At 46.5% G+C, this 24324-nt stretch overlaps 4 protein-coding genes across 9 annotated transcripts; 2 read left to right on the forward strand and 2 right to left on the reverse strand.

The window, feature by feature from the left end:
* BTBD18 (BTB domain containing 18) lies at positions 1 to 7596 on the forward strand. 4 transcript variants are annotated; one of them, XM_079930430.1, is made up of 4 exons: positions 1 to 203; positions 699 to 774; positions 944 to 1856; positions 4949 to 7596. In XM_079930430.1, exons 3-4 carry the CDS (start codon positions 1733 to 1735, stop codon positions 6958 to 6960), a joined length of 2136 nt encoding a protein of 711 aa, XP_079786556.1. In that variant the 5' UTR covers positions 1 to 203; positions 699 to 774; positions 944 to 1732; the 3' UTR covers positions 6961 to 7596. The 4 variants fall into 4 exon arrangements, with proteins under 4 accessions (XP_079786556.1, XP_079786558.1, XP_079786557.1 ...); XM_079930432.1 differs by having other exon boundaries at positions 1692 to 1856; XM_079930431.1 differs by lacking the exon at positions 1 to 203 and having other exon boundaries at positions 666 to 1098; positions 1692 to 1856.
* Positions 7597 to 7728: 132 nt separating this feature from the next.
* Positions 7729 to 9433, reverse strand: SELENOH (selenoprotein H). The gene is made up of 4 exons (XM_079930433.1): positions 9181 to 9433; positions 8947 to 9092; positions 8674 to 8804; positions 7729 to 7909 (listed from the first exon to the last, which is right to left on the reverse strand). The coding sequence occupies exons 1-3, from the start codon at positions 9300 to 9302 to the stop codon at positions 8704 to 8706; spliced, it is 369 nt and encodes a 122-aa protein (XP_079786559.1). The 5' UTR covers positions 9303 to 9433; the 3' UTR covers positions 7729 to 7909; positions 8674 to 8703.
* Positions 9434 to 9881: 448 nt separating this feature from the next.
* TMX2 (thioredoxin related transmembrane protein 2) lies at positions 9882 to 18834 on the reverse strand (the record flags this gene model as incomplete). 3 transcript variants are annotated; one of them, XM_079928695.1, is made up of 9 exons in its annotated part: positions 18279 to 18336; positions 17082 to 17161; positions 13566 to 13626; positions 12992 to 13105; positions 12648 to 12724; positions 12308 to 12414; positions 12066 to 12131; positions 11857 to 11986; positions 9882 to 10749 (listed from the first exon to the last, which is right to left on the reverse strand). In XM_079928695.1, exons 3-9 carry the CDS (start codon positions 13606 to 13608, stop codon positions 10603 to 10605), a joined length of 684 nt encoding a protein of 227 aa, XP_079784821.1. In that variant the 5' UTR covers positions 13609 to 13626; positions 17082 to 17161; positions 18279 to 18336. The 3 variants fall into 3 exon arrangements, with proteins under 3 accessions (XP_079784821.1, XP_079784820.1, XP_079784822.1); XM_079928694.1 differs by lacking the exon at positions 17082 to 17161 and having other exon boundaries at positions 18279 to 18813; XM_079928696.1 differs by lacking the exons at positions 9882 to 10749; positions 17082 to 17161 and having other exon boundaries at positions 11894 to 11986; positions 12077 to 12131; positions 18279 to 18834.
* A 36-nt stretch (positions 18835 to 18870) lies between these two features.
* MED19 (mediator complex subunit 19) lies at positions 18871 to 24042 on the forward strand. Its single transcript, XM_079928697.1, has 5 exons — positions 18871 to 19132; positions 22899 to 23155; positions 23303 to 23399; positions 23715 to 23809; positions 23910 to 24042. The coding sequence occupies exons 1-5, from the start codon at positions 18916 to 18918 to the stop codon at positions 23976 to 23978; spliced, it is 735 nt and encodes a 244-aa protein (XP_079784823.1). The 5' UTR covers positions 18871 to 18915; the 3' UTR covers positions 23979 to 24042.
* Positions 24043 to 24324: the final 282 nt, after the last annotated feature.

Raw genomic sequence — 24324 nt, forward strand, 5'->3', positions numbered from 1 at the left:
CGCGAGCTGGGGGAGGAGGAAGGACGTCGGGGCCGCGACGTGCGGTGAGCGGAAAGGTGGCGCGAGGTGTGTGGCACCGGCCGCGTGGCCTCAGGCTTTCGCTGTCACCACTTCCCAGTGCATAAGGATCCCCGAGCCTGCGGCAGGACGAGGGCACCGGGGAGTGGCTGCAAAGCCCGTGCGGCCGGAGGTGACGGTGTTGGGTGAGCCTTGAATTAGGGCCTCCGGGATCCCCACGCTCCATTCCCAGAAACCTTTGCGCCGAGAGCTCTCTCTTCAAAGGAGTTGGGCCGAGGCGCCCAGCTTTGCAGGGCCTTCCCTGAAGCCCTGCTTTCCCCCGCCAACCCCGATTCCCTTGGTTCTGGATGGGGAGAACCCTCAGGACGTTGTGCAGCTTTGCTAAACCCCACCCCCACCCCCAGCCCCGTCCCGCGCGAGCCTGGACCTTGGGAGGAAGCAAGGCAGGCCGGACCGAGGACCCAAGCACGGAGAGGACAGCAGGAGCATCTCCTGCCGCAGAGCTCTTCAGGTTGGGTCTGGAGACAAGGCCCAGTGCTGGTGGATTGGGAAGCTTCCCCAGGGCCTACCTCTGGGCCCTTGCAACAGCTGCCATCCTCCATATCCCCATCTATCTGGCTGGGATGGAACTGAGCCTACAGTTTCTTAATTTACCTTTCCACTCTTTTCTTTCCTGATAGTTTGACGTGAACTGTTTGGAGCTTCTGTGCCACCTGACAGAAAACTGCGTGCCAGGGAAGGAGCACCAGCTGTGCAGTGAGTGTGGGGATCTCAGTGCAAAAAGCTGGAGACGTAGTGAGCCTGAAGTCAGAATACCCAGCTTGTGTTGGGAGGGGTAGAACGCTTAATTATCCTTCCTTTATTGTTAGCCAGAGAACTGACCAGATTGACAAACCTAAAGGCCAGATTCTTTGCCCATTTCCAGGTGGAATCAGGCTCACTTCGGTCAAGAACATCTGAACCCACGGTGGCAATATTCTTACTGCTGTGAGAGACCTTCCCACCAAGTCCAGCAGCTTCTTTTCTTTACTGTGCACCCTCTGCTGGTTAGTGTGGTAGAGTGAGCTCAGAGAAAAGAAGGTGTGTACGACTTCCTAGAGGTCATTTAATACTCCACAGTGTTTTGTTAAAATATGTTAAATTGGGGAACTATATACCCATGAAACTCAGAAATGTGGTGCTCAGGAAGAATATGAGTAGTGAGCACCATAGGAGTTGAGTTTCTGGCAATGTGAATGAGGAAGGTTTAAGGATAACAACAACTCCATTTTTGGAGTGCTAGTTTCACGCCAGACACTCACAGTACTAAGCAATTTGGTAAAATTGACTCATTAAATCTCTAAAACAGCCTTACGAGGTAAGTACAAGACTGTTATAATTCCCATTTCCTAGATGAGAAAAGTAAGACTCAGAGAAATTAGGTCATTTGCCTGAAATTATACAGCTAAGCTAATAAATAACAGAGCTGTGATTCAAATCTAGGCTGTTTCTGAGCTCCCACCTGTAACCACTACGATGTTCTTTCTTAAGATACCCTTGGCACAATTCCTGGGCTTATGGTTCCTCAACTCATGCTTTTGTCTCCCACTTTCAAAATTTCCCTGTCATTTCAAAGACAAAAAAAAAAAAATTAGGTATAATTGTGCTTCTGAAAGGTATTATTTCACCCACAGGAATCTGATCCATGAAAACCTAGGTTTTTTAAGAGACCAACATGTCCTCTCCTGCCAGTCCCAAAATCCTATACAGGAATCCCCGGTTCCTCCGGCTAGCTTTTCTGCAGCTTCATCACCAGCAACAGAGTGGTGTGTTCTGTGATGTCCTTCTGCAGGCAGAAGGTAAGAGACTAGTAGGGACTCAATTGAAAACTCACCATAGACTAAGATAAAATGACTTCAGGGCCAAGCAGTGAAGGACAAAACCAGGAAAGTGTGTAATTATTGCCTTTGAGTGCTGTAAGCTATTTGGTAAAGAGCTGTTTCTAGGACAGGTACATTTTTCAATGAGTGAAAGTGAGATTATGCCCCTTCTCTTAAAAAATGAAACTAATTATAAAGTTCTGTAAGCACAGAAATTCGGTAAAACATGGATACACCGTAGTGGGATGGTTGTGAACGTTGAGTTAACATACGTAAAGCACTTAGAACAGTACTTTTAATGTACTAAGCACAATGTAAGTATTAGATACTTACTTAAATGATACTATTACATATTTTCCTTTTTTCTTGTCTTCAAATTGATGGCTTTTATTGTTTTGTTGTTAAACCTAAAAACATATAGCTTATTTCCACCCCTTCCCTTTACACTTGAAATGTTAAATCAGCTTGGGGTAGAGCCTGGTATAGTGTAAAAGGCCTAAGACTAGAAGTCCGAGTTTAAGTCCTAGTTTTGTTACTAACAGTAACAAATGAGCAAGTAACTTCACCTCTTTCCAGTTCACTTGCTTCATTTATCAAAAAGGATTATGACAGCCAACACTGTGTAACACTCTAGTTTGCAGAGCACATATAGCACAGTTTAGTGTCTCATTTGATTCTTACAACAGCCTTGTGAGATGTGGAATGTTACATGGTTCCAGCGGTACAGATGAGTGAATTGAGGCCTAGAGAGTTAAGTGACTTGTCTATTGGTTCTCTTAGGAAGTGCAGAGTTGGGATGCATTCGTTAATTCAAAATAAACATAAAAAGTATCAACTGCCCGGTTGATGTACTTTACTGCTAATGTACTTTACTAGCATGGCATATAGTATATATGAAGATAAGTCCATCCTCGTATATATACTTTACTGCTAATGTACTTTACTAGCATGGCATATAGTATATATGAAGATAAGTCCATCCTCGTAAGGAAACCATGTAAAGCGGAGACGTTCAAATAACCAGTGCCTCCAGATAACTGGGCAGTATAATAACACTGGGGTGAGTATAAGCTGATACAGGAGCACAAAAGAGGAGCATCCTTCACAGACTTGAGTAGGTTGGGGGATGGGTGTTAGGGACAATTTCTTGGAGGAAATAACCCCATAGGGGACTTCCCCGGTGGCGCAGTGGTTAAGAATCTGCCTGCCAATATAGGGGACACGGGTTCGAGCCCTGGTCCGGGAAGATCCCACATGCCACGGAGCAACTAAGCCCGTGCGCCACAACTACTGAGCCTGTGCTCTAGAGCCCGCAAGCCACAACTGCTGAGCCTGCGTGCCACAACTACTGAAGCCCGTACACCTAGAGCCCATGCTTCACAAGGGAAGCCACCGCAATGAGAAGCCCGCGCACCGCAACGAAGAGTAGCCCCGGCTCACCACAACTAGAGAAAAGCCCACGCGCAGCAACGAAGACCCAATGCAGCCAAAAAATAAATTAAAAAAAAAAAATCAACTGTTAAAAATAAATAAATAAATAACCCCATAGGTGAGTTGTGAAGGACACATAGAAGTAGGAGGAAATGGGTAAGATTTTCCCAGGCAGAGAAAACAGCATGTACAGAGATGTACACATGTGACCAGGGATTTGCGAGTGGTTCATTATGGCTAGAGCACAGACTATGAGTGTATTGATCAGAGGTGTGGCTAGAGAGATCAGCAGGTCTGAAGTGTTATACCAAGGAAGTTGGTCTTATCCTCAGCACACTGAGAAATGTATTTAAAGGTTTCAAGAAGGTCCTAACTGCTTTAGAAACAGCACTGGGGCTGCAATGAGAAGAATTATTAGATTGTTATTGAGCCCAGATAGGCGGCTATTTTGGAATCCAGGAGAGAGGGAATGGTGGCCTGAACTAAGGCACTGAGAATAGAAAGAAATATATAGTTTATGAGCTATTCAAGAGAATTTACAATACTTGCTGCAGTTAAGAGCATAGACTGTAGCCCTGGGTTCAAATCTTGTCCCTGCTCCTTAACTGTAATTGTGGGCATGTTACTTCACTATGCCACAGTTTACTCATCTGTAATGACAGCTACCCCACAAGGTTGCAGTGAAGATTGAATTAATGCTGATAAAATCCTTAGACGCCTGGCACATAATAAGGACTCAAGAAGTATTAGCTTTTTTAAAAAACTTAATATTTGACTAGATGCAGTGGGTAAGAGAAAAGAATCAAATATGACTTCTGGTTTTCAGGCCTGGGCAATTGGATGAATGTGCTATCTTATTTTGAAGCAAAAATTGGGAAGTTTTGGAGTGTGGGGAATGATGAGTTCACTTTCTAGAAAGGTTGCATTGGAGGTACTTGTGGGACCTCCATGTAGTCATGCAGGCTTACGGCATGCTTAATATCTCAGAAAAGATACCTGGGCAGATGTAGAATCTGGGAGTCATCAGCAAGCCTTTGGTAACTGAAGCCATTGGAGAGATGGAAATTGCCCATGAAATGCCCATAAAATGAGAAGGTTGTTCAGGACAGTGGATACCAGGCAGCGAAGAGAGCTCAGGAAAGAACTGAGCCCTGATCGTCCATATCCAGAGCTCATGATCTGTTAGACCACAAGCAGCTTCTACAGAAAGTTTTAAACTCTTGTGTGAGTCAAAAACATTTACTCAGCAAGTATTTGATCCCCTATTTTGTGTCAAGCACTGGCTATATACTTCAGTGAGCAAGACAGACACGGTCTCTGTCCTCACAGAGCTTACAGTTTAGTGAAGGAGATGGACACTTACAGCGCAGATAGCTGAATGCTGTGATAGCTGCAGAGCACCTAACCCAGACGGGGTAGGGCGGGGGAAGGCTTTCTGAAAGCCTAAAATAGGTAAAAACTGAGTTAACTAGGTAATGGCAGAATGTTCCAGGCAGGTAGAAGAACTAAATTTATCCTTCAGCTAATGTGGAGGGAAACTGAGAGAAGAGGCAGCACATTTAGGTAGTAATGTCTGTGCTTAACCCGTGAACATGCCAGTCGGCATGAGACAGATAAAAAGTGTTTGGGTTTCCCTCCAGGTGAGGCAGTCCCAGCCCATTGCTGCATCCTTTCGGCCTGCAGCCCCTTCTTCACAGAGCGCCTGGAGCGGGAGAGGCCAGCTCAGGGTCGGAAGGTGGTGCTCGAGCTGGGGGGCCTGAAGATCAGGACACTTAGGAAGCTGGTGGACTTCCTGTATACCTCAGAGATGGAAGTATCTCGAGAAGAAGCCCAGGATGTGCTTTCTGCTGCCCGGCAGCTCCGTGTATCTGAGCTAGAATCCCTCCATCTAGAGGGTGGGAAGTTGGTGAAGGCCCCTCAGGGTCGAAGACTGAACAGGGAGTGCCTACAACCTCCAAGTGCTGCTCCCATCTCTGCCAGGGTGGTGGCATCCATCTGCCGCCCGCGAACTCCACTGCCTGTTACCCATACTCCCTGTCCTCTTGGGGCAGTGAGATTGAAGTCCTCGGGGAAGGAGGAGGGGCCCCAGGAGAACAACCGACAGAACACAGAGAACCTGTCGGGCACGCTTCTGCTCAAGAGGAAGGCCAGAGCCTGCCCAACTCCACAAGAAAAAGGCTCTTCACCATCAAGCCACAGTCAGGGACCTAAAGAGAACAAAAGTTACCCTGCCCTTGGTCCTACAGCACTTTCCTCACCCAGCTTGTACCCCTCTGTGGACGAGCGACTGTTGCCCAGGAAGATCAGGCTGAGCCGCTCAAAGCTGTCTCCTGATGTCTGTACGTCCAAGCCTGCCGGCCTTTTAAGTGGACCCAGCTCAGTACCCCCAGCCCCTGGCCGGCGTCTCTGGCGGCAGAAGAGTATAAAGAAAGAAGCACCAGAGGACAAGCAGAAAACAGGGCGAACTAGTCCTCTACAGAGCACCCCAAGCCAGTCTGGTCTTGGAAAGTCGGGTGGGAACAGGAAGCAGAGCCCTGAGGTCAGGGCACCTAACTCAGACCCCGCAGAGGGGCAGGTCGGCAGAGTGAAGCTTCGCAAGATCGTCAACGGGACCTGCTGGGAGGTAGTTCAAGAGCCTCCCCTCAAAAACTCTCCAGATAGCCCTCAGATCCCAGAACCTGAAGACTCAGAAGAGCCTCCAGGGACTCGGCCGTCCTCAGGTAACGAGCAGGAAGTGACATCTGCTAGAATAGAGCTGTGTGAGGACTCCCCCATGCACTCTAGGCTACAAGACATCCTGCTCTCTGCTAGCCACTCCCCGGACAACCCAGTGGTGAAGTCCGGGTTTGGGTCCAGTCCAGAGCTGACAGGGCAGGAACCGGGACTGGATATTGACCGCAGAGAGCCCTATACATTTGACACAGCCCTGCTCGGGCAGCCGTGCGAGGCTGAGGAGTACCGAATCACCAGTGCTGCCGCCACCAGTGAGCTGGAGGAAATCCTGGACTTCATGCTCTGTGGCTCAGACATCGAGCCACCCATAGGGTCTCTGGAGAGTCCCCGGGCTGAGGGCTGCAGGACCCCTAGTTATCACCTGACAGAAACAGGAAAGAACTGGATTGAAGGGGAAGAATGGTGTTTGCCAGACGTGGAGCTCTGGCCCAGGGAAATCACAGGATTGGAAAAGGAACCTGCTGGTGAGAACAAAGGGCCAACTGAGCCTTTTAGCCCCCTTGTCATGGCCTCTGAGGTGAGAGAAGGGGAGGTGCTTTCAATGGGAGGCTCTTGGACTCCAGACCTGGAAATTCCCAGCTCCCAGCCACTGGATGGTCAGAGAGACAAACTTTTCCACATCAACTCCCTTGACCCTCCCCAAAGGTCCTATGGGGACCTCTTACCTCCCTGTTCAAACTGGGTGGAGACTGGGCTGGAAGTGTCCCTAACTCCGGATGAAGTATTATACCCTGCTCCAGAGGCAAGCAAGGAGGGATTTAGCAACTCTGAGTTGTTGGATCCACTTCCTGCTAGCCCTGAAGAGGAAGAGATTGATGTGGTGGACTCGATGTCAGAGGGAATTGTGCCCATGAGTATTCCCTCCGTATGGCCCGACCCTTCCTCAGAGTCAGAAACAGAGGTGGACATACTAACGTAATGGAGTGGGGAGGGCAGGTTAGAGGGACTGGGAGGGTGGGAAATGTTGGCTAACAGAAGGTACACGGGCGGGCTGGCACATGCCCTGTCCTCTTAGCACAAGAGGCAGATATACCCCCAGCTCTCCTTCCCTCCCCAGGCTTTTGGAGGCAGACAAAAATCGTTCCATGAGTAGAAAATTATGAACTTGAACCATCTTACCTCTTTATAATCTATTTTGCAGTTAGTGACAAGTGAAACAATAAACTGTGTGTCACAACTCTAAGTGGGTCATAGGTAACAGCCAACAGCCAAAGCCAGGTCTCCCAGGTCAAAAGGCAACTCAGGAAGAGCTGAGAAAGACCAGCCCTCTGTGGTGGGGGTTCTGTGGGAGAGAAAATGTTCCAGAAGGAGGTGTGAAGCAATGCTGGGATGGAACACTAAGTGGGTGGGAGTGACAGGATATTGTCTAGTACCTAACGTGCGTGGCTTAGTCACTGCCAGTATGGTTAGTCTAGCCAGAACCTCCACAGGGGCCAGGAAGATGTACTTCCATCATCTCTTCGGAGAAGTGAGTTGAAAAAGATACAGCTGCTTTTTTAAAAAGAAATTATTTAGTTTTTCCCCATAGTTTTTACAAGTATTTCACATGCTCTAACAGGGACCACAGGAGTTCCAGGTTAATTGGTGACCTTAGGTTATGAAAAACACAAGGGGGACCAATCCCATAAGGCTGGCTTAGGGCATCCCTTACCATAAGATTAAGTTTTATTACTTCATTACTCATAGATTATATCAAACTCAAATACTTTAATTTTTATTAAACCAATCCAAGAACTTTTCAGTGCCTTACTAGAGGATTGCCTCACAACTGAACCGCCGTTTCTGGAGAAGAAACCACAGCTTCAGGCACATGACTGAAGTTTGGCCATGTCCCGTCATAAATGCTCCAACATCACCAGGGACAGAGGCTGTGAAAATGAGAGTGGGAAAAAAGTTAGAGAAGGGCTCCAGGCAATCATATGGCCAGCCCTCCTCCCTTGAACCCACAAACCCAGGAGAGCTCAAGGACTGCATCCTCCCCCGACATCTCCCTCAGCGTATCAAGTGCCTGACAACATGCCAAAGCACTCTGTGAAGCACTAGGGATAAAGACAAGGTCAAATCCTGTGACCAGGAGTGAGAGGACTACAATGCAGGCTTATTACGTGGGTGGTAACAGAAACAACACACCAGTAACAAAAAAGACAAGAGGACAGGAGTAGGCATACCTGAAGTTACACAAAGATTTGATCAGGAAAGGGGAGAATCATAACCCTTACCAATAAATACGGGAATCCCCAATAAATAAGTGGGATTTACAGGAAAATGAGTTTTTTTAAACATATAAAACTGGTCTACACCCCAAGGGCAACAATTAACTGCATCCTCTAAGGACACAATTTGCATTTTTGTAATCATTTACATTACCATCGGTATTCCACGACTTAGCTCAAAGACAATGGAATGAAACATGGAGTTAGCAAAGGGCACACTGGATAGAAATCATTTTTTGCGGACTTCAGTTTTTCCCACCAGTAAGGGGAAGAGGTATTCCCACTAGAGGAAATCCTGAGAGCAGAAAAGAGTTATGAAAATGTAGGTCCTGCGTGAAATAAGGGGTTTAACAGTAAGTGCTGCTCCGCCAATAGCCACACCGAGATCAGTCCACTCTCCCCCATTTCCCATTTCAAACCTCAGCGTGAGGACTTCTGCCCAAACCTCCCTACGAAAGGTACTTCTTCAGCTCCTTCACCACCTCTTGAGGTTCAGGGAACTTGAGTTTACGTGGGGGCCCCTTCTTAATCCCAGTCCAGAGCTCCGCACCTGGGAAAAGTCCACGTGAAGCGAAATTACTTTGCAATCCACCAGCAAGTCCCCGAAATCATCAGGTGGCGGCGGTTTGAGACCAGCGCTTCCTCGCCTCGGATCCATGCCCCCCAACGCCCCGCCCCGGGCCCTCACTCACTGCTGCCGTCGGGTCGCAGCAGTGTCACCTCGAAGCTGCCCCTCCGGGGCTTGGTAGGGTTCACCTTCACTGGAAGCTCCGGGGCCTCCAGGCGCAGCGCCTGGCTCAGGGCCGCGGCGTTGCGCCCGTAGACGCGTCAGCTCATGCTAAGGAGAGATGGGGGGAGGTCAGAGACTGGGACCCTTGGTCTGCGGCGCCCTTGCCCGCCCCCCATTACTCCCCAGACCCCCTCACCAATGCTCGATAACGACGCTCGCCTCCTCCACTTCCTTCTGGCTGCTAGCCGGCTTCTCCCGCTTCTCGGCCGCTGCGGCCAGCGCCGCCTCGGCCTTCCGCTTCCTCCCGCGGGAAGCCATGGCGCCTGGAGCCCGGCTGGGAACCGAGCCGACCTGGGGCGGGAATAGGGTGGAGACGCGGCCACCGAGGAGAGGCCAGCCAAGCTCCAAGATCCAAACCGCAACCCACTCTGCTCTCCAAACAAAACCTCTTAAACTGCAGAAAGCGTGGCGGTGGGCGCCCACGTGGCCTGGGGGCGGAGCCTTCGGGCAGAGCCACTCCGCACGTAGAGACGGGGGAGGTAGGCTCCAGACCGAACCACCAGTGCTTGGGGGGGGTGGCGGGCAGCTCTGACAACGAGCCTGGCTTCACACAGGCTTTTCTGTAACCGCGCGACCAGCTAAATGGTGTGCATCACGATCCCTACCCAAAACCTCCTTCCGGGGACCCGCGGACCAATCCCAAACCAAGACAACTTAACTCTAGGGTTAAGGAATCTAAACCTTCGCCAGCTCTTCGCAATCCCGGGGACCGATGTACAGCATTTGGTGAAACTGATCAGGATGCCCTTTGAAATTAAGATGGACAACTCCTCTGCAGTTGCCGGCTTTTCTAATACGTGAATAACACACAAAGGCGCAATCAAAAGTAAATCCCAGCCTCTTTATTATGGAAAACCATCAACTGGGTGTGGGGAGGACGTAGGAGGGTGAGTGAGACCCTGCCCAGGGGCTTTCTCCTCCAGGGCCCACCACACAAAGGAAGTCTCAAACTTCTATTCCCCCTCCTCCCAATCTCCATAAAATAGGGAGATAATTCAATACTATCTTCAATGAGAAAACTCTGTGGTTAAAGGTTTCTCCTTGGGACCAGTGACAGGCTTATACTTTTTAAATATAGGCCACAGACCAAGCCAAAAGGGCTTAAAGAAGCAAGAGTCTTGAGGGAAAAATCTTAGCACTAACTCTGCATCTTGGCCTGTTATGTTAGGGTTTAATCTAATCTAAGCAGGCTGTGTATATCCACTATGAGGAATAATGAAACCAGCATGTGATGGAGACGTGTGGGCAGCACACAGCAGTTGACACACTGGCCCAAGCTTGGAAGGAAAGCATTTCCCCCTCCACCATATAAGATCTTTCCCTCCTTCCAGTCAAATAGCAGACCACAGCAGTAGAGGCCTTCCTGGAGGATACCTGTCATTTCCCTGGATGCCTCTTAAAAATCAGAAGCAATATCCTGCCCCTCCTGGGCAGAGCCAAACAGGGAAAGAAAAAAAAAAAAAGGCCAAGGCGTCAGGCAACGCTTGTGGCTACAGAAAGGGCAGGGCCTCAGAGGTGCCTGGGATTGACAGGAGATGAAGTACTGGAGGCAGGGATCCTATTTGTCCTTCTTGCTCTCCTCATCTGGCACTGCAGTGGGCACTGGGGCCACAGGGTGCTCCTCGGGGATATTATCTCCAGCCTTTGACAGCTTCTTGGCCCGTTGATATAGCTCATTCAAGTTGAATTCTCGGATCACATTCTCCTGCGCAAAAGAGGTGCACACATCAGGGTTCAGGTTGGAAGGGGGTGTTATGTCTGGGAAGTAAGTACAGTTGACCCTTAAACAAAGGTGTGGGGTTAGGGGCGCCAACCCTTCTTACAGTCAAAAATCCACCTATAACTTATAGTCAGCCTTCCGTAGCCACAGTTCCTCTGAATCCGTGGTTCCACACGTGTGGCGGCTTCAACCAACCTCATGGATCGTGTAGTGCTGTAGTTACTTTTTTTTTTTTTAATAAATTTATTTATTTATTTTGGCTGCATTGGGTCTTTGTTGCTGCGCACGGGCTTTCTCTGGTTGTGGTGAACGGAGGCTACTCTTCGTTGCAGTGGCTTCTCTTGTTGCAGAGCATGGGCTCTAGGTGCGCAGGCTTCAGTAGTTGCAGCACGTGGGCTCAGTAGTTGTGGCTCGCGGGCTCTAGAGCGCAGGCTCAGTAGTTGTGGCGCATGGGCTTAGTTGCTCTGCGGCATGTGGGATCTTCCCGGACCAGGGCTCGAACCCGTGTCCCCTGCATTGGCAGGCGGATTCTTAACCACTGAGCCACCAGGGAAGCCCTGTAGTTACTATTGAAAAATGTCCACATAAGCGGACCCACACAGTTCTAACCCATTTGTTCAAGGGTCAATTGTATTTAGACACAGTCTAGGAAAGGAGGAAGCAAAGGACAGGAATCTACTCTAACCCAGCTGTCCTTTTTTGGGTACCTGGAAAAGTCAACTGATATATACGTATTATGTGCCGGTCACTATGCCAAGAATTATGGTTACATTATTTAATGTAACCTGCAAAACAAAACCTGTGAGCCAAGTGCTACCATCTCCAATGTACTGCCAAGGAAAAAGACTATAGGTACAAGAGCCATTGAGACTAAATCTTAACAAATAATTGTTGCCCAGTACTACCATGTCTGGCACATGGTAGAAACAGTATAAATCTGCTAAGTGAATTCATGAATGAGGTCTAATAACTAGTCCACACTCTCAAAGCTTATGGGCAAGTAGCAGAACTAGGAATTAAACCCAGGTTAGGCTCTAAAACTTACCTACTTTTCCACACCCTCCTCCAAAACTTGCCCACTCTTTCATATACCTCAGAGAAAGTCCAAGAGACAGCTCGTCCTTTTTTGTCAATCTGTGGCCGCCGCATGACCTCCTTTCCACCTTGGAATAGGATCAGGGTAGGGAGCTGCTTGGTGAGGGGTGACATGCTCACTTGGTACCTACAGGGCCCAGAAGGTGCTCTGTAAATGCATCTGTGTATATCACTCTGAATGATCCCCCGCCCAAGCCCTTACATACCGTGTACTAACATCAGTGTAGCGTCCAACGTCCACCTTCCCAAAACTTAGCCCTGTACAGTTGTACCTGAGAAGTAGATTATTTAACATGGTGAAAGAAGAGAGAATGAATCAATGAAGTAGAAGTACAGATATTTGGGGATGGGAGTGGGAGTGCCTTTGGTTGCAATATGCAAAAATCAAGGCCAAAAACAATGGAAGGGAAGGTATAATTTCTGTCATCCCTCCCTTTGTCCTACTCACTTGAGGGACAGATCAGCGTAGATAGGAGCAAATGACTGGCAGTCATTAGACCAATTGGCAAAGAACTCCACGATCCAAGTGACCCTCTTGTCCTGCTCCAGCTCTTCCTGTCACACACAGAGAACAAACAGTGAACCGGATTACACAGGCTCCTGGAAAGTTTCAGACTTTAGCACCTAATTCCTCATCCTGGCTTCCCTATACCTCTCCTCTAGATCCCACAGTGAACGAGTGCCCTTGACTTCCATTCTGAAGCACCGCTGTTCCTCCTAGTGAGTAGAGAGCACAACTACAAAATCACCCACAAGGGACCCAAGAAACAGGGAGAAAGAGTACTCACATCAATGGTTTTATCATTGAAGTACTTGATGTACTCAGGGCCCATATACAATGGGGGTTTGCATGTCATCAGGAACACTAAACACAGAAAAAAGTCGTCACAGGAAACATATAAGGCCTTGGGCAGCGGATTTACTTTCAAAGCAACTCAAAGATTTCAAGCACCAAAGAGTGCATTTTGTGGACATACACAGACACATTCCCTTCCTCTTAAAATCTCTGTAGATTCTTATCATCTAAGGCTCACACATAGTTAATTAGGTATAAGATATGGCAGAAGGTTATGGAGAATCTGGTTTGGGGATGGAATTTGGTTCCCACAACCAAGTCTTGCGGTCTCCTTACCTATGCAGAGCGTGAGATAAAGCAGGCCCACGCGAATATCCAGGCGGAAGAAAAGAATCGCATTGGCCACTTTACTAAACATGAAGATGTTGCCGATATGTTGCTCCACAGTGACTGAAACACAGAGATGTCACAGGTCAGGCTGGGCTGCACGCTCCTATGACCTATTATTTGCCCCTGTTCCTGGAGTATTTTGAAATGGGAGAGGGGGAAGAGGATAAAAGTCCAAGATCAGGCTTCCCTGGTGGCGCAGTGGTTGAGTCCACCTGCCGATGCAGCGGACATGGGTTCGTGCCCCGGTCCGGGAAGATCCCACATGCCGCGGAGCGGCTGGGCCCGTGAGCCATGGTCGCTGAGCCTACGCATCCGGAGCCTGTGCTCCGCAATGGGAGAGGCCACAATGGTGAGAGGCCCGTGTACCGCAAAAAAAAAAAAAAAGTCCAAGATAAAATTCAGCCTTGGCACGGAATGATGGACAAGTTCACCAAATAACGCCCCTCTCATAACATGGATGAAAGCACCTCAGAGGTCACTAGTCCTAATCTTGAGAGACAGAGAAGCAGGCTACACTTACTGGATCTGCGGTTCTTCATCATTACAATGGCACTGAGGAACATCAGGATCTCTACTTCTCTCTGGAACAGAAATCAGAGTGACAGGAATGCCATGAACAGAAATGATTTGGGTGAGCAAGGGAGCCAAATATGTAATAAAAACCAACAGAGATCCACACTGGGAATGGTAACCATAGCGAAATAACCGGAGTCAGCTAAGGTGTAGTGGGGAAAACACCAATCAGAAGATCTAGATTCCAGTTCTATCCCTGCCACAAACTGGCTGGTGCCCTTCAGCAAAGCACTTAACCTCTGAGCTTTGGTTTCTTTGATTGAATATTTCAAAGTGGTGCTGTGAGGATTAAATAAGATGAGTATGAAAGAGTTAATATAAAGTACATGGTATAAAACTGTAGCTATTACAATCAACTCAGTGTGACCCTGGTAAAATAACACTTTTCCAGGTAAACTTTCTCAGTAATATTCCATTAATACAACATATGGTTCTTCCATTTGTTTTTATTTAAGTTAAATCACTCCTCTCCACCTAATATTCATAGTGATAATCCATGCACCTTTAATATAATTTGAGAGCTGAAGGAGGCCTTTCAAAGCTCTCAAAGATCGTTTTCAGTACCCTTGGCTTACTGTTCTTTCTCTTTCTAGAATGTAAGCTCCATGTGAATGAGTGAGACAGACGATAAACATGACATAATTTCAAAGAGTAAAGACTGCAATGAAGAATAACAAGGACTTTGTGAGAGAAAGTATACGGGGAGGGTCTGAGGCTTTCCATACCTTTCTGTTTATAATACAGGGATCCAAATCTTTACTTCAGACAGAACCAATTAACTGCGATTTACAGCTAGCAGTCAGGGACTTAGGTTTTTAGCCCCAATCTCCAACAAAAAGCAACTGACTGGATTTAGAAATGAACATGTAAAGTGGAGGGTAGGGAATGTGACAGACCTTACTAAATATTACATCCGAGTAGAAATTAGGAAGAGTTTTCAAGAATGAAGCTGGATTAGAATTGGCAGTTATAATTATGGAAAGATGAATTTAAAAAGGGAAGTATGGCCAATCAGGAGACCAGAGCTAGGACTAAAAGGAACATACTCTAAAGAGAGAGAATGGGTCTGTGGTAAAGACTGGCCATGTATACTCCAAACCTTATTTCCTTTTTCTCCTGGGCATACTGCAGGTAGACTCCCTCCTTCGATCTAGGGAGAACTGTGTGACTAGTACTCCTAAATGGAATGTGAATGGAAGTGATGTGCCTCTTCTGTGTCCAGGTGGTTAAGAAAGGGTATGTAGGGCTTCCCTGGTGGCCCAGTGGTTGAGAGTCCACCTGCCGATGCCGGGGACACGGGTTCGTGCCCCGATCCGGGAAGATCCCACATGCTGCGGAGCGGCTGGGCCCGTGAGCCACGGCCCGCTGAGCCTGCACTTCCGGAGCCTGTGCTCCGCGACGGGAGAGGCCACAACAGTGAGAGGCCCGTGTACCAAAAAAAAATAAATAAAATAAGAAAGGGTATGTATGCCCTTGCAGTCCAGCTTTCTTTCTTCACCTGCTGGCTTGATGATGCTGGGATGATCTTAAAGCCATCAGCTGAAGACAGCATGAGACAGGGTTCCAGAATAACTATATAAACCTGAGCCCCTTTGGTTGTTCACTTGTTTATTCATTGTTTTCAAGCTTTTTATTAAGGAAATTTTCAAACAATACACAAAAGCAGAGAGGATACTGAGGGTAGCAAAATATGCCACTTTGACATAAGGATTATTTTGAGTCTAAAGGCAATTCAGAAGAAGTAGAATAAAGCAAAGCTCCCTGCCCTCTACCTGTCGAAAGGTAGGACGTAAATTCTCAAAGGTGTCCCTCCAACCTCTACCAAGGACAAAACTAATCAGGGGAGATAACTTTAGACCCTATCAACCTGGAAACAGCACCAGAGGAATCTACATAACAAACTAACCTTTACCTACCATTAGTTTACCTTTCCACAGTTTTCTGCTCTTGCAAGCCTAAAACTCTTTCCTTCATCCTGTCATTTCTCCACAAACTTATTGTTCTTTGTTGAAGATGCCATATAAGCTGGAAGCCACCTCTTTGAGTTACTGATTTTTCCCTGGGTATCTCCCCTGTATACAAGTTATACATGTTAATAAACTTCTGTTTGTATTTGTCTTTAATCTGTCTTTTATTAGGGGGTCTCAGGCAAGACCTCAGAAGGGTAAAGGGAAAACTCTTTTCTGACCCCTACGATACCTTAATAAACCCCTATTACTCAGCTTCAATAGTAATATCTTGCCAATATGGTTCTATTTCATCTATGCTACCCATTTCTTTTGCTGGAGGAACTTAAAGCAAATTCCAACTACATCATTTCACCTGTAAATACTTCAGTAAGTATTGCTTACAGATAAGAACTTTTTAAAAAAATTTTTATTCATTTATTTATTTTTGCCTGCATTGGGTCTTCATTGCTGCGCACGCGCTTTCTTTAGTTGCAGCAAGTGGGGGGCCACTCTTTGTTGCGGTGCGTGGGCTTCTCATTGCAGTGGCTTCCCTTGTTGTGGAGCACAGGCTCTAGGCACGCGGGCTTCAGTAGTTGTGGCATGCAGGCTTCAGCAGTTGTGGCGTGTGGGCTCAGTAGTTGTGGTGCACGGGCTTAGCTGCTCCACGGCATGTGGGATCTTCCCGGACCAGGGCTTGAACCCGTGTCCCCTGCACTGGCTCGTGGATTCTTAACCACTGAGCCACCAGGTAAGTCCCAAGGACTTCTTTTTTAAAACAAAGCAAAATACCATTATCATACCTAACAAAATTAACAATAATTACTTATTGTTATCTAATACCTGGCCCTTATTCAAATTCAAAGAACAAAGTATTAGATTTTGTACAACTTTGTACAGTTGTTTGTTCAAATCAGGAACAAGCAAGCAAGAACCACAAATTGCATTTGGCCAATGTGTTTCTTTGGTCTTCTTTAATCTCTAAAGGATACATGTTCTTCCTTTCTATCCCAGGCTATTTATCTGTCGAAGACCTTGAGTCATTTGCACTGTCAACTGTCTGACTTTCTTGGATTTGGCTGCTGGCAATACTCATGGTATGCGTTCTGACGATGATGATCCTCTATTTCCCATATTTCTTGTAAAATGGTAACGAAATCTAGAGATGTGAATACAATGAAATCCAAATCTTTTGCCAAAAATACATCATAGGAGGTACTAGGTACTCCCTACTGAATCACTTCCGAGGACATAGCAACCTTTCATCTGATGGCTTTACATGATCATTGTCTACATGTATTATTGCATTCGAGAATGCTACATGACTTTTAAATGCTATCACTCCTTCTGCATTAGCTCAAATTTTTCTATATCAATTATTTGGTTACTCTGACAGTATGTAGAGGAAAAGCAAAATACTTGATTCTTTCTTTTTATTTAACAAAATAGAAATAAACTTTTATTCTGTTAAGCCACTGAAATTTTGAAGTTTACCTGTTATTGCTAACATTATTTACCTTATATTCTAATTTCCAAATCACCAAGGTAAATCAGCAAAACACAGATTTTCCAGGAAAACAAACACTGGCCATAAACCCTACATAGTTTAAAAACAAAAAACATAACAGAGTAATATGAAAATATAAAACCTTACAGTATTTTGCACATTATTAAGACAAGAGAATACAGAGAAATTTATTGTATAAAAGGTCCCTCCTTTTATTAAAATCTTTATTACTAACCACTTACATGTTTGAGTCTCATTTTGGTTAAAGTGGTATAGATAAAAATAGAATCTTTTGAAGTAGCATGGCTACATTTGAGCTAATTAGTAACACTGGGAAAGGACAGAGGAAGTATGAAAAAGTAAACAAGGGATGGAGAATAAAAGTAAGGAAGTGGGCTCTGTTAAAGGTCAAGACTCATTTTGGGGCTCAAAAAAGGACAAAAACTCAGGTGATCCTCCTTTCCCAGAACACAGATGCGGCTACACAGCAGAGGTCAGAGAGCTTCAACTTATTTTTCTGAGTGGTCTCTCCACTCCAGCTCAGGGAATACTGCAAGAGGCTTGAGATAGATTTCTCTGCAATGTATTTTCTACAATTCCATTTCAATAGCCCTAACAATTTTATTCATTTTTACATCCCCAGGATGCAGTACAGTGCGTAGCATTAACAGTCCTCACTCAGTAATTGTTAACTGAATTAAGCAATGGCTGACAGAGCGTGCTGATACCATGGCCGAAGAGTGGTTTCAAGCCCTAGTCACTCACTAGTTGTGTGACCTTGGACAAGTCGCCTAACCACGCCTAGATCAATTTCTTCATCAATAAAACAAGTATACTACTTGCCTTGTTTAACTCACTGGTTCCTCAAAAGGCTTTACATAATGAGCAGCTCTGGAAAGCAGTGTATTTGCCTAGTTTGGGTAGGTCTGTTGTCGACTATGAACTGTGAGACAAAAAGGAGCTTGGACTCAAAAGGGAGAAGGCTTAGGCTGTTGTGCAGGCTAACCGGATGTTTTCCCATCCTAAACAAGAGGTTTAGGCTCGATGACGATCCACGCCCTACACTCCTAATAGTCTGTTAAGTCCGCTAGAGGCTCGGAACCTCAGATGTTCTCAAAAAGGTAAACCTCGGGGCTCCCAGATGCAATCATAGGGGCAGGGGCAGGGACAGTCAAGGTCGCGGGGTCCTAAGGCGGGGGTCGCTCACCCAGTCAAAGTCACACGGGTTACCGTCTTCGCGTTGCGTAGGGAGACTGTGGCAGACAGGAGGCAGCTTCCTCACGAGTACAAAGGCAGCAGAGAGCAGGGCTGACAGAAGGTAGTAAGGTCGGGCCAGCCATCGTGAAAGTCGCGGCACTGAATACACTAGAGCAATTAAAGGTGCTAGGACGGCCATCTTTCCGGCCCTTGGGGCGCCGACCGCTCTTCGGCGTCCGTAGGTCTGGTCCCGCCTCTCCCACCATTGAGGCTTCCATTGGGCCCAGTGTCGGATGCACCACCTCTGGACCCGGAATTAGATATCTGATTGGCCTCTACGGCAGGTAAAAACTGAGAAAGGGATTTGATACTTTATTGGCTAACCTAGCTGTCGCTTTTTCTATGTGTCATATTATTGAATATGACTGTGGCGAACGGAGGTAGGAGGAGAATTTAATAAAGGTAGGTAATACTTCCGGAAAGTTCTCAGAAGGCGCCGGAAGTAGTTACCGGAATAGGGTAGGCAGGGCCCGAGGCAATCCAATGGTAAGAGGCTCCTGGAGGAAGGGGGCGGTACCCCGGGAAAAGATTGACCAATGAAAGTCATTAACGCCAGACACCGGGACAGCGCCGGGGCAGAGGGGACGATGGAGAATTTCACGGCGCTGTTCGGGGCTCAGGCTGACCCACCGCCGCCCCCAACCGCACTCGGCTTCGGAGCTGGAAAACCTCCACCCCCACCGCCTCCTCCTCCGGGTGGAGGGCCCGGCCCCGCCCCGCCCCCAACCGCGGCCTCGGCCCCTTCCGGCGCTGACAAGTCAGCGGCAGGTTGTGGCCCCTTCTACCTAATGCGGGAACTGCCAGGTGAGTTCGAGGCCTGGCCAAAGCCAGCCAGTCAGATCATAACGAGGAGGGAATGGGCGTGCCTCTCAGCCGGCTGGCAGAGGTGAGGGATAAAGTAGGCAACGCGTGTGGGGATTCCAGAGCTGTATATCGGAGCGGACTCTGAGACTCTGAGGATTCACAAGCAAAGGGATGACATGAATTCTTGGGATGGATTGAGAATGAGAAGAGTGGATATCCGTGACCACCTTTCACGCTCTATCGTGCCCCTGTCCCTGACAGTGGTTTATGGCTCCCTAAAAATTATCCAGAGTTTGAGTTTGCAACTTGAGAGTTCAGATTTAATATCCTTGCGAACTTAGTTTCAAATCTGCCTCAAACTTCCTGTTGGTTTGGGGCGTGTTGCCTTCCTTCCTAATCTGGGCCTCGGCGTTTCCCTCATCTGTTGGAAGTGATTAGAATTTTTTTTTAATAAATTTATTTATTTATTTATTTTATTTATTTTTGGCTGCGTTGGGTCTTCGTTGCTGCGCGCGGGCTTTCTCTAGTTGCGGCGAGCGAGGGCTACTCTTCGTTGCGGTGCGCGGGCTTCTCATTGCGGTGGTTTCTCTTGTTGCAGAGCACGGGCTCTAGGTGCGTGGGCTTCAGTAGTTGTGGCTCGCGGGCTTTAGAGCTCAGGCTCAGTAGTTGTGGCGCACGGGCTTAGTTGCTCCGCAGGATGTGGGATCTTCCCGGACCAGGGCTCGAACCCGTGTCCCCTGCATTGGCAGGCGGATTCTTAACCACTGGACCACCAGGGAGATCCTCAAGAGTCATTCTGGATGTGTTACGTCTCCAGGATGCCTTTTAGTTCATCCCAAGTCCTACTGCTACATCAAGAGCTGAGGGAAATAATAATGAATATTGTTACACACTTTGAGGCTCACAGTGCAGTTATTTATGTTATAGTATTTAATACTTAAATAGTCCCTTGAGATCGGCATTGTTATCTGCATTTTATAGTTGAAAAAACTGAAGCAAGGACTTCCCTGCTGGTCCAGTGGTTAAGAATCCGCCTTCCAATGCAGGGGATGCAGGTTCAATCCCTGGTCGGGGAACTAAGATCCCACATGCTGCAGGGCAACTAAGCCCACGCGCCGCAATTACTGAGGACCCGCGCACCTCAACGAAGATCCCGCCTGCCGCAACTAAGAGCCGACGCAGCCAAATAAATAAATAAATATTTTTTAAATCTTAAAAAAAAAAATAGCGAGGTTGACTTGACTTTAGTTAATTACTGGTTGATGTCTACCAGCAGTTTCTTTAACCTTAACCTGTTCTGATTGTACCTATTTACATCAATCACTTGATAGATATTGACTATCCGTTCTGGGCAAACACTGGGTGTGTAAAAAGGAAGCATGTGATGAGAAGGGAAGAGAGATCAGTAAGCCTGGTCCTTGCTTTTAAGCAGCTAATTTTACTTAAGAATGAAAAGTATGTTGTTTAAAGATAAAGTAATGACTGTTATTTCTTGTCAAGATCAATGTCATTATTTTCTGGTCATGCCTCACATACAACTACTAAGAACTGCGTAATGGTTTTCAAAATGTGTTTCTTGTTGTTCAACATGACAGCAAGAATAAGTTGTCACTTTAGCTGGACTTTGAAGAATTCATACTGGTGAGGAAAATTAGGAAGAATTTTCCTATAATTAGGTCAATTTTTCTAAAAGAAATTTTCTAAAAGGAAACAATACGAGGGGTATTTTTTTCAGGAGATGATGGATACCCGTTTGGATGGATCAGAAATTTTACATAGGGGAGTACCAGTTGGTCAGGCCCCAAAGCTAAGTTACAGTAAGATGTGTTTAACCGTGAGTGACAGTCAAAAGAATTTGAGCTTTTTCCTGAGGGAATAGGAAACCATTGAGATATGTGAACTGAGTACTGCTTCTAAAGATATCTGGAGAATGTGGGTGCCATGTACTAGAATAAAGGAACCATGAGTGAGGTGGGGAAGATTTGGAGTTAAAAAAAAATTAAATCTGCAGTGAATTAACTAAGACAATGTTGGAAATGGAAGGTTAGTTGTCAGGAGAGGAAACTGAAGAAGAGAGATTTATAAGTCATCTTCATAGAACTGATGGGCAAAACAGAAAGTTGGATGGACTCTTAAAGAATTTACAAAAAAGCACAGAGTGCCTTCTCACCTGAGCCTTGAGAATAATCACCTGGAAGGAGAGCTGACAGAGAGGAAAAAAATCAGGATACTCTTAATGGCAGGAAGCAGTGCTGAGTTATGAGAAGTACGGGGGCACTGAGTCTCCTTCCATTACCGTGGACCACTCTTCTGAGATATTTGGCTTGGGAAGACAAAGGAAAAGAATAACGTAAGGCCTGAAGGTGGGGAGGAAAAATACATTGTTCATTTAATGTGTGCTGGGCACCAGTGGTACGTGAATGAACAAGGCATTTTCTCTGCCCTCAGTGGGCTCATAGCTCAGAACCTGAGTTTTATCAAGTGAATGATTATAAACAAGTCACTTTTGTCATTTGTACCCTGAGTGTTCATCATAACTATACATGAAATTGTAGGCTAGATATTTCTACCCTCGCCACTGGACCCTAGTTAAATTACTCATAAGTTTGTATTCTTTCAAAAAAGCCAGCTGTGAAATATTTATACTAATAAAGCCTTCCATTTATATAATACTTTATACTTTTCAATATTTCATTTGAACCTTAAGAAAAATTGTGTAATTAAGGTAGCTTTTACTCCATTCCATAGATAAGCGGAAACTGAGACATAGAGGACGGCTAGGATTAGAAATCTAGTTGCCCAGCTTCTAATCAAACCTTTCTTTCTTCTAGGCAAAGCTATCATATTTGGTATTATTAGGAGACTAAAGATGGTGGTAACAAAAGTTATGTAGCAGTAGCTAGAAAAATCTCCTGTTTTTCTCTGTAAAGGTGATTAGTGTTTCTTGCTAGTTTAAAAAAAAAAAAAGGAAGCAAGACACTCAAGCCACTGGGTCATATTTGACCCTAAGTTTGGTTGTAGCTGAGCTGTGAGGTTGTATTATTCTGGTCATGGCCAAAAGTATAATTTCTCATTAGTACATTTATGAAACACAGAACAGTGCACAGTGCTTAACACAGAGTATAAGCATCATGTAAGTTATTACTCTGGTTAGTCCGAGCGTATCCTTCATTGGGTTAAAGCAGTTTCCACTGCTGCCCTATTTGGATTTTTGCCTATTTTTTCTCCTTCTCATTCCAACCTACCATTCTATAGTATTATATTTTTAGTGTTTATTGTATGTTATTTACTTTTGCTATTTCTTACTTTTTAAATAAAATTATTTATTTATTTATTTTTGGCTGTGTTGGGTCTTCGTTACTGCGCGTGGGTTTTTCTCTAGTTGTGGTGAGCGGGGCTACTCTTCGTTGCGGTGCGCGGGCTTCTCATTGCAGTGGCTTGTCGCAGAGCATGGGCTCTAGGCGCGTGGTCTTCAGTAGTTGTGGTGCATGGGTTTAGTTGCTCCGCAGCATGTGGGATCTTCCTGGACCAGGGATCGAACCCGTGTCTCCTGCTCATTAGCAGGCGGATTCGTAACTACTGTGCCACCAGGGAAGCCCTATTTTTGCTATTTCTTACTTTAAAAATAACTTTTTAAATTATTTTTTTTTGGGTAATTCTCACTTAAAAGATTAATTTACTTTCCCTTCTGGGTCAATGACTTAAAAAAAAATTCTCTCCTCTTGGTACTAATTTTTCTTATTATTATTCTCCCTGTATCTTCTAGGCAGCACAGAGCTGACAGGCAGCACTAATCTGATCACACACTACAACCTGGAACATGCCTATAATAAATTCTGTGGGAAGAAAGTGAAGGAGAAGCTAAGTAACTTCCTGCCTGACCTGCCAGGGATGATTGATCTGCCTGGTTCCCATGACAACAGCAGCCTCCGCTCCCTCATTGAGAAGCCCCCTATTCTTGGTGGCTCTTTTAATCCTATCACAGGGACCATGCTGGCTGGCTTCCGCCTCCACACAGGCCCGGTGAGTCCCCTCATGGGGAGGCCTGAGAGGCACGGAGGTGGTTTTTCTGTCTACCTCTGTTCCTTCATAACTTACTGAGCAGAACAGATGATGGGAGCAGGGGATTCCCTCCCTCTACTCACCTGGACCTTCCTTTGGTTCCTTCAGTTGCCAGAGCAGTGTCGTCTGATGCATATTCAGCCTCCCAAGAAGAAGAATAAGCAGAAGCACAAACAGAGCCGTACCCAGGATCCGGTCCCCCCAGGTAAGAAGTGGTTCTCTTCAAAGCCAGAAAACCGGACATTCTGAATCTGTTTTGACCTTCCTCAGTTAAAAACCCAGTCAAATTCCTTATGAGCCCTGGACTCCCAGATTCTCCTTAAAGAAGAAATTGACATAATGTGGGTCTCCTGGGCAAGTAGGACCTTGGGGCAGGAGCTTAAGCACTGCCTCCAAATCCTTGCTGGTCATTTGAAGAAAAGCGGTTGCCCTTGACTAGGGGTTTTCCTCTAGTCTTCAGACTTACGGCAGTGGAGAATTTTGAACTCGACAGGTGATAGGCTCCTCATCTCTCCTACAGAAACACCATCTGATTCAGATCACAAGAAGAAGAAAAAGAAAAAAGAAGAGGATCCTGAACGGAAACGGAAGAAGAAAGAGAAGAAGAAAAAGAAGGTATGGGAGCGGCTGGTGTCTGCAGCCCGGTGAGTTTTCCCGTCTCACTCATCCTAGGTGGAGTCTGGCTCTCTTACTCTTGCTCACTTTTCTTCCCCAGAACCGGCACAGCCCCGACCACCCAGGCGTGGGCAGCTCTCAGGCCAGCAGCAGCAGCAGCCTCCGCTAGCAGGACCAGGGGACTCTGCCAGGAGGACCTTCCTGCTGTACTGAACCCGCTGACAAAGCTGCCTTGCAGGCTCTTGGCCACCGCCTTGGGAGCATCCCCTGCCGCTGGGACAGAAGCCAGCTCCTGCTGTGCTCAGTTAAGATGAACACACTGTAAGAGAGAAGGGCTCTGCTTTTGTAAGCCTCAGCCCAGTTTGCTTTCTCATGGACATCTCTTCCTCTCCCAGGAAGCTTTCTTTTCATCTCTTTTGTGCCATTTGTCTTGATTTAGGACTTTATCTGATTTTTTAGGATTTTTATTTTCTTAAAATTGCATTTATCAAACTGGCTGAAGTGTGGCTGCCTGT

This window comes from Stenella coeruleoalba (genome assembly GCF_951394435.1).
Source record: "Stenella coeruleoalba genome assembly, chromosome: 8".
Taxonomy (NCBI): domain Eukaryota; kingdom Metazoa; phylum Chordata; class Mammalia; order Artiodactyla; family Delphinidae; genus Stenella; species Stenella coeruleoalba.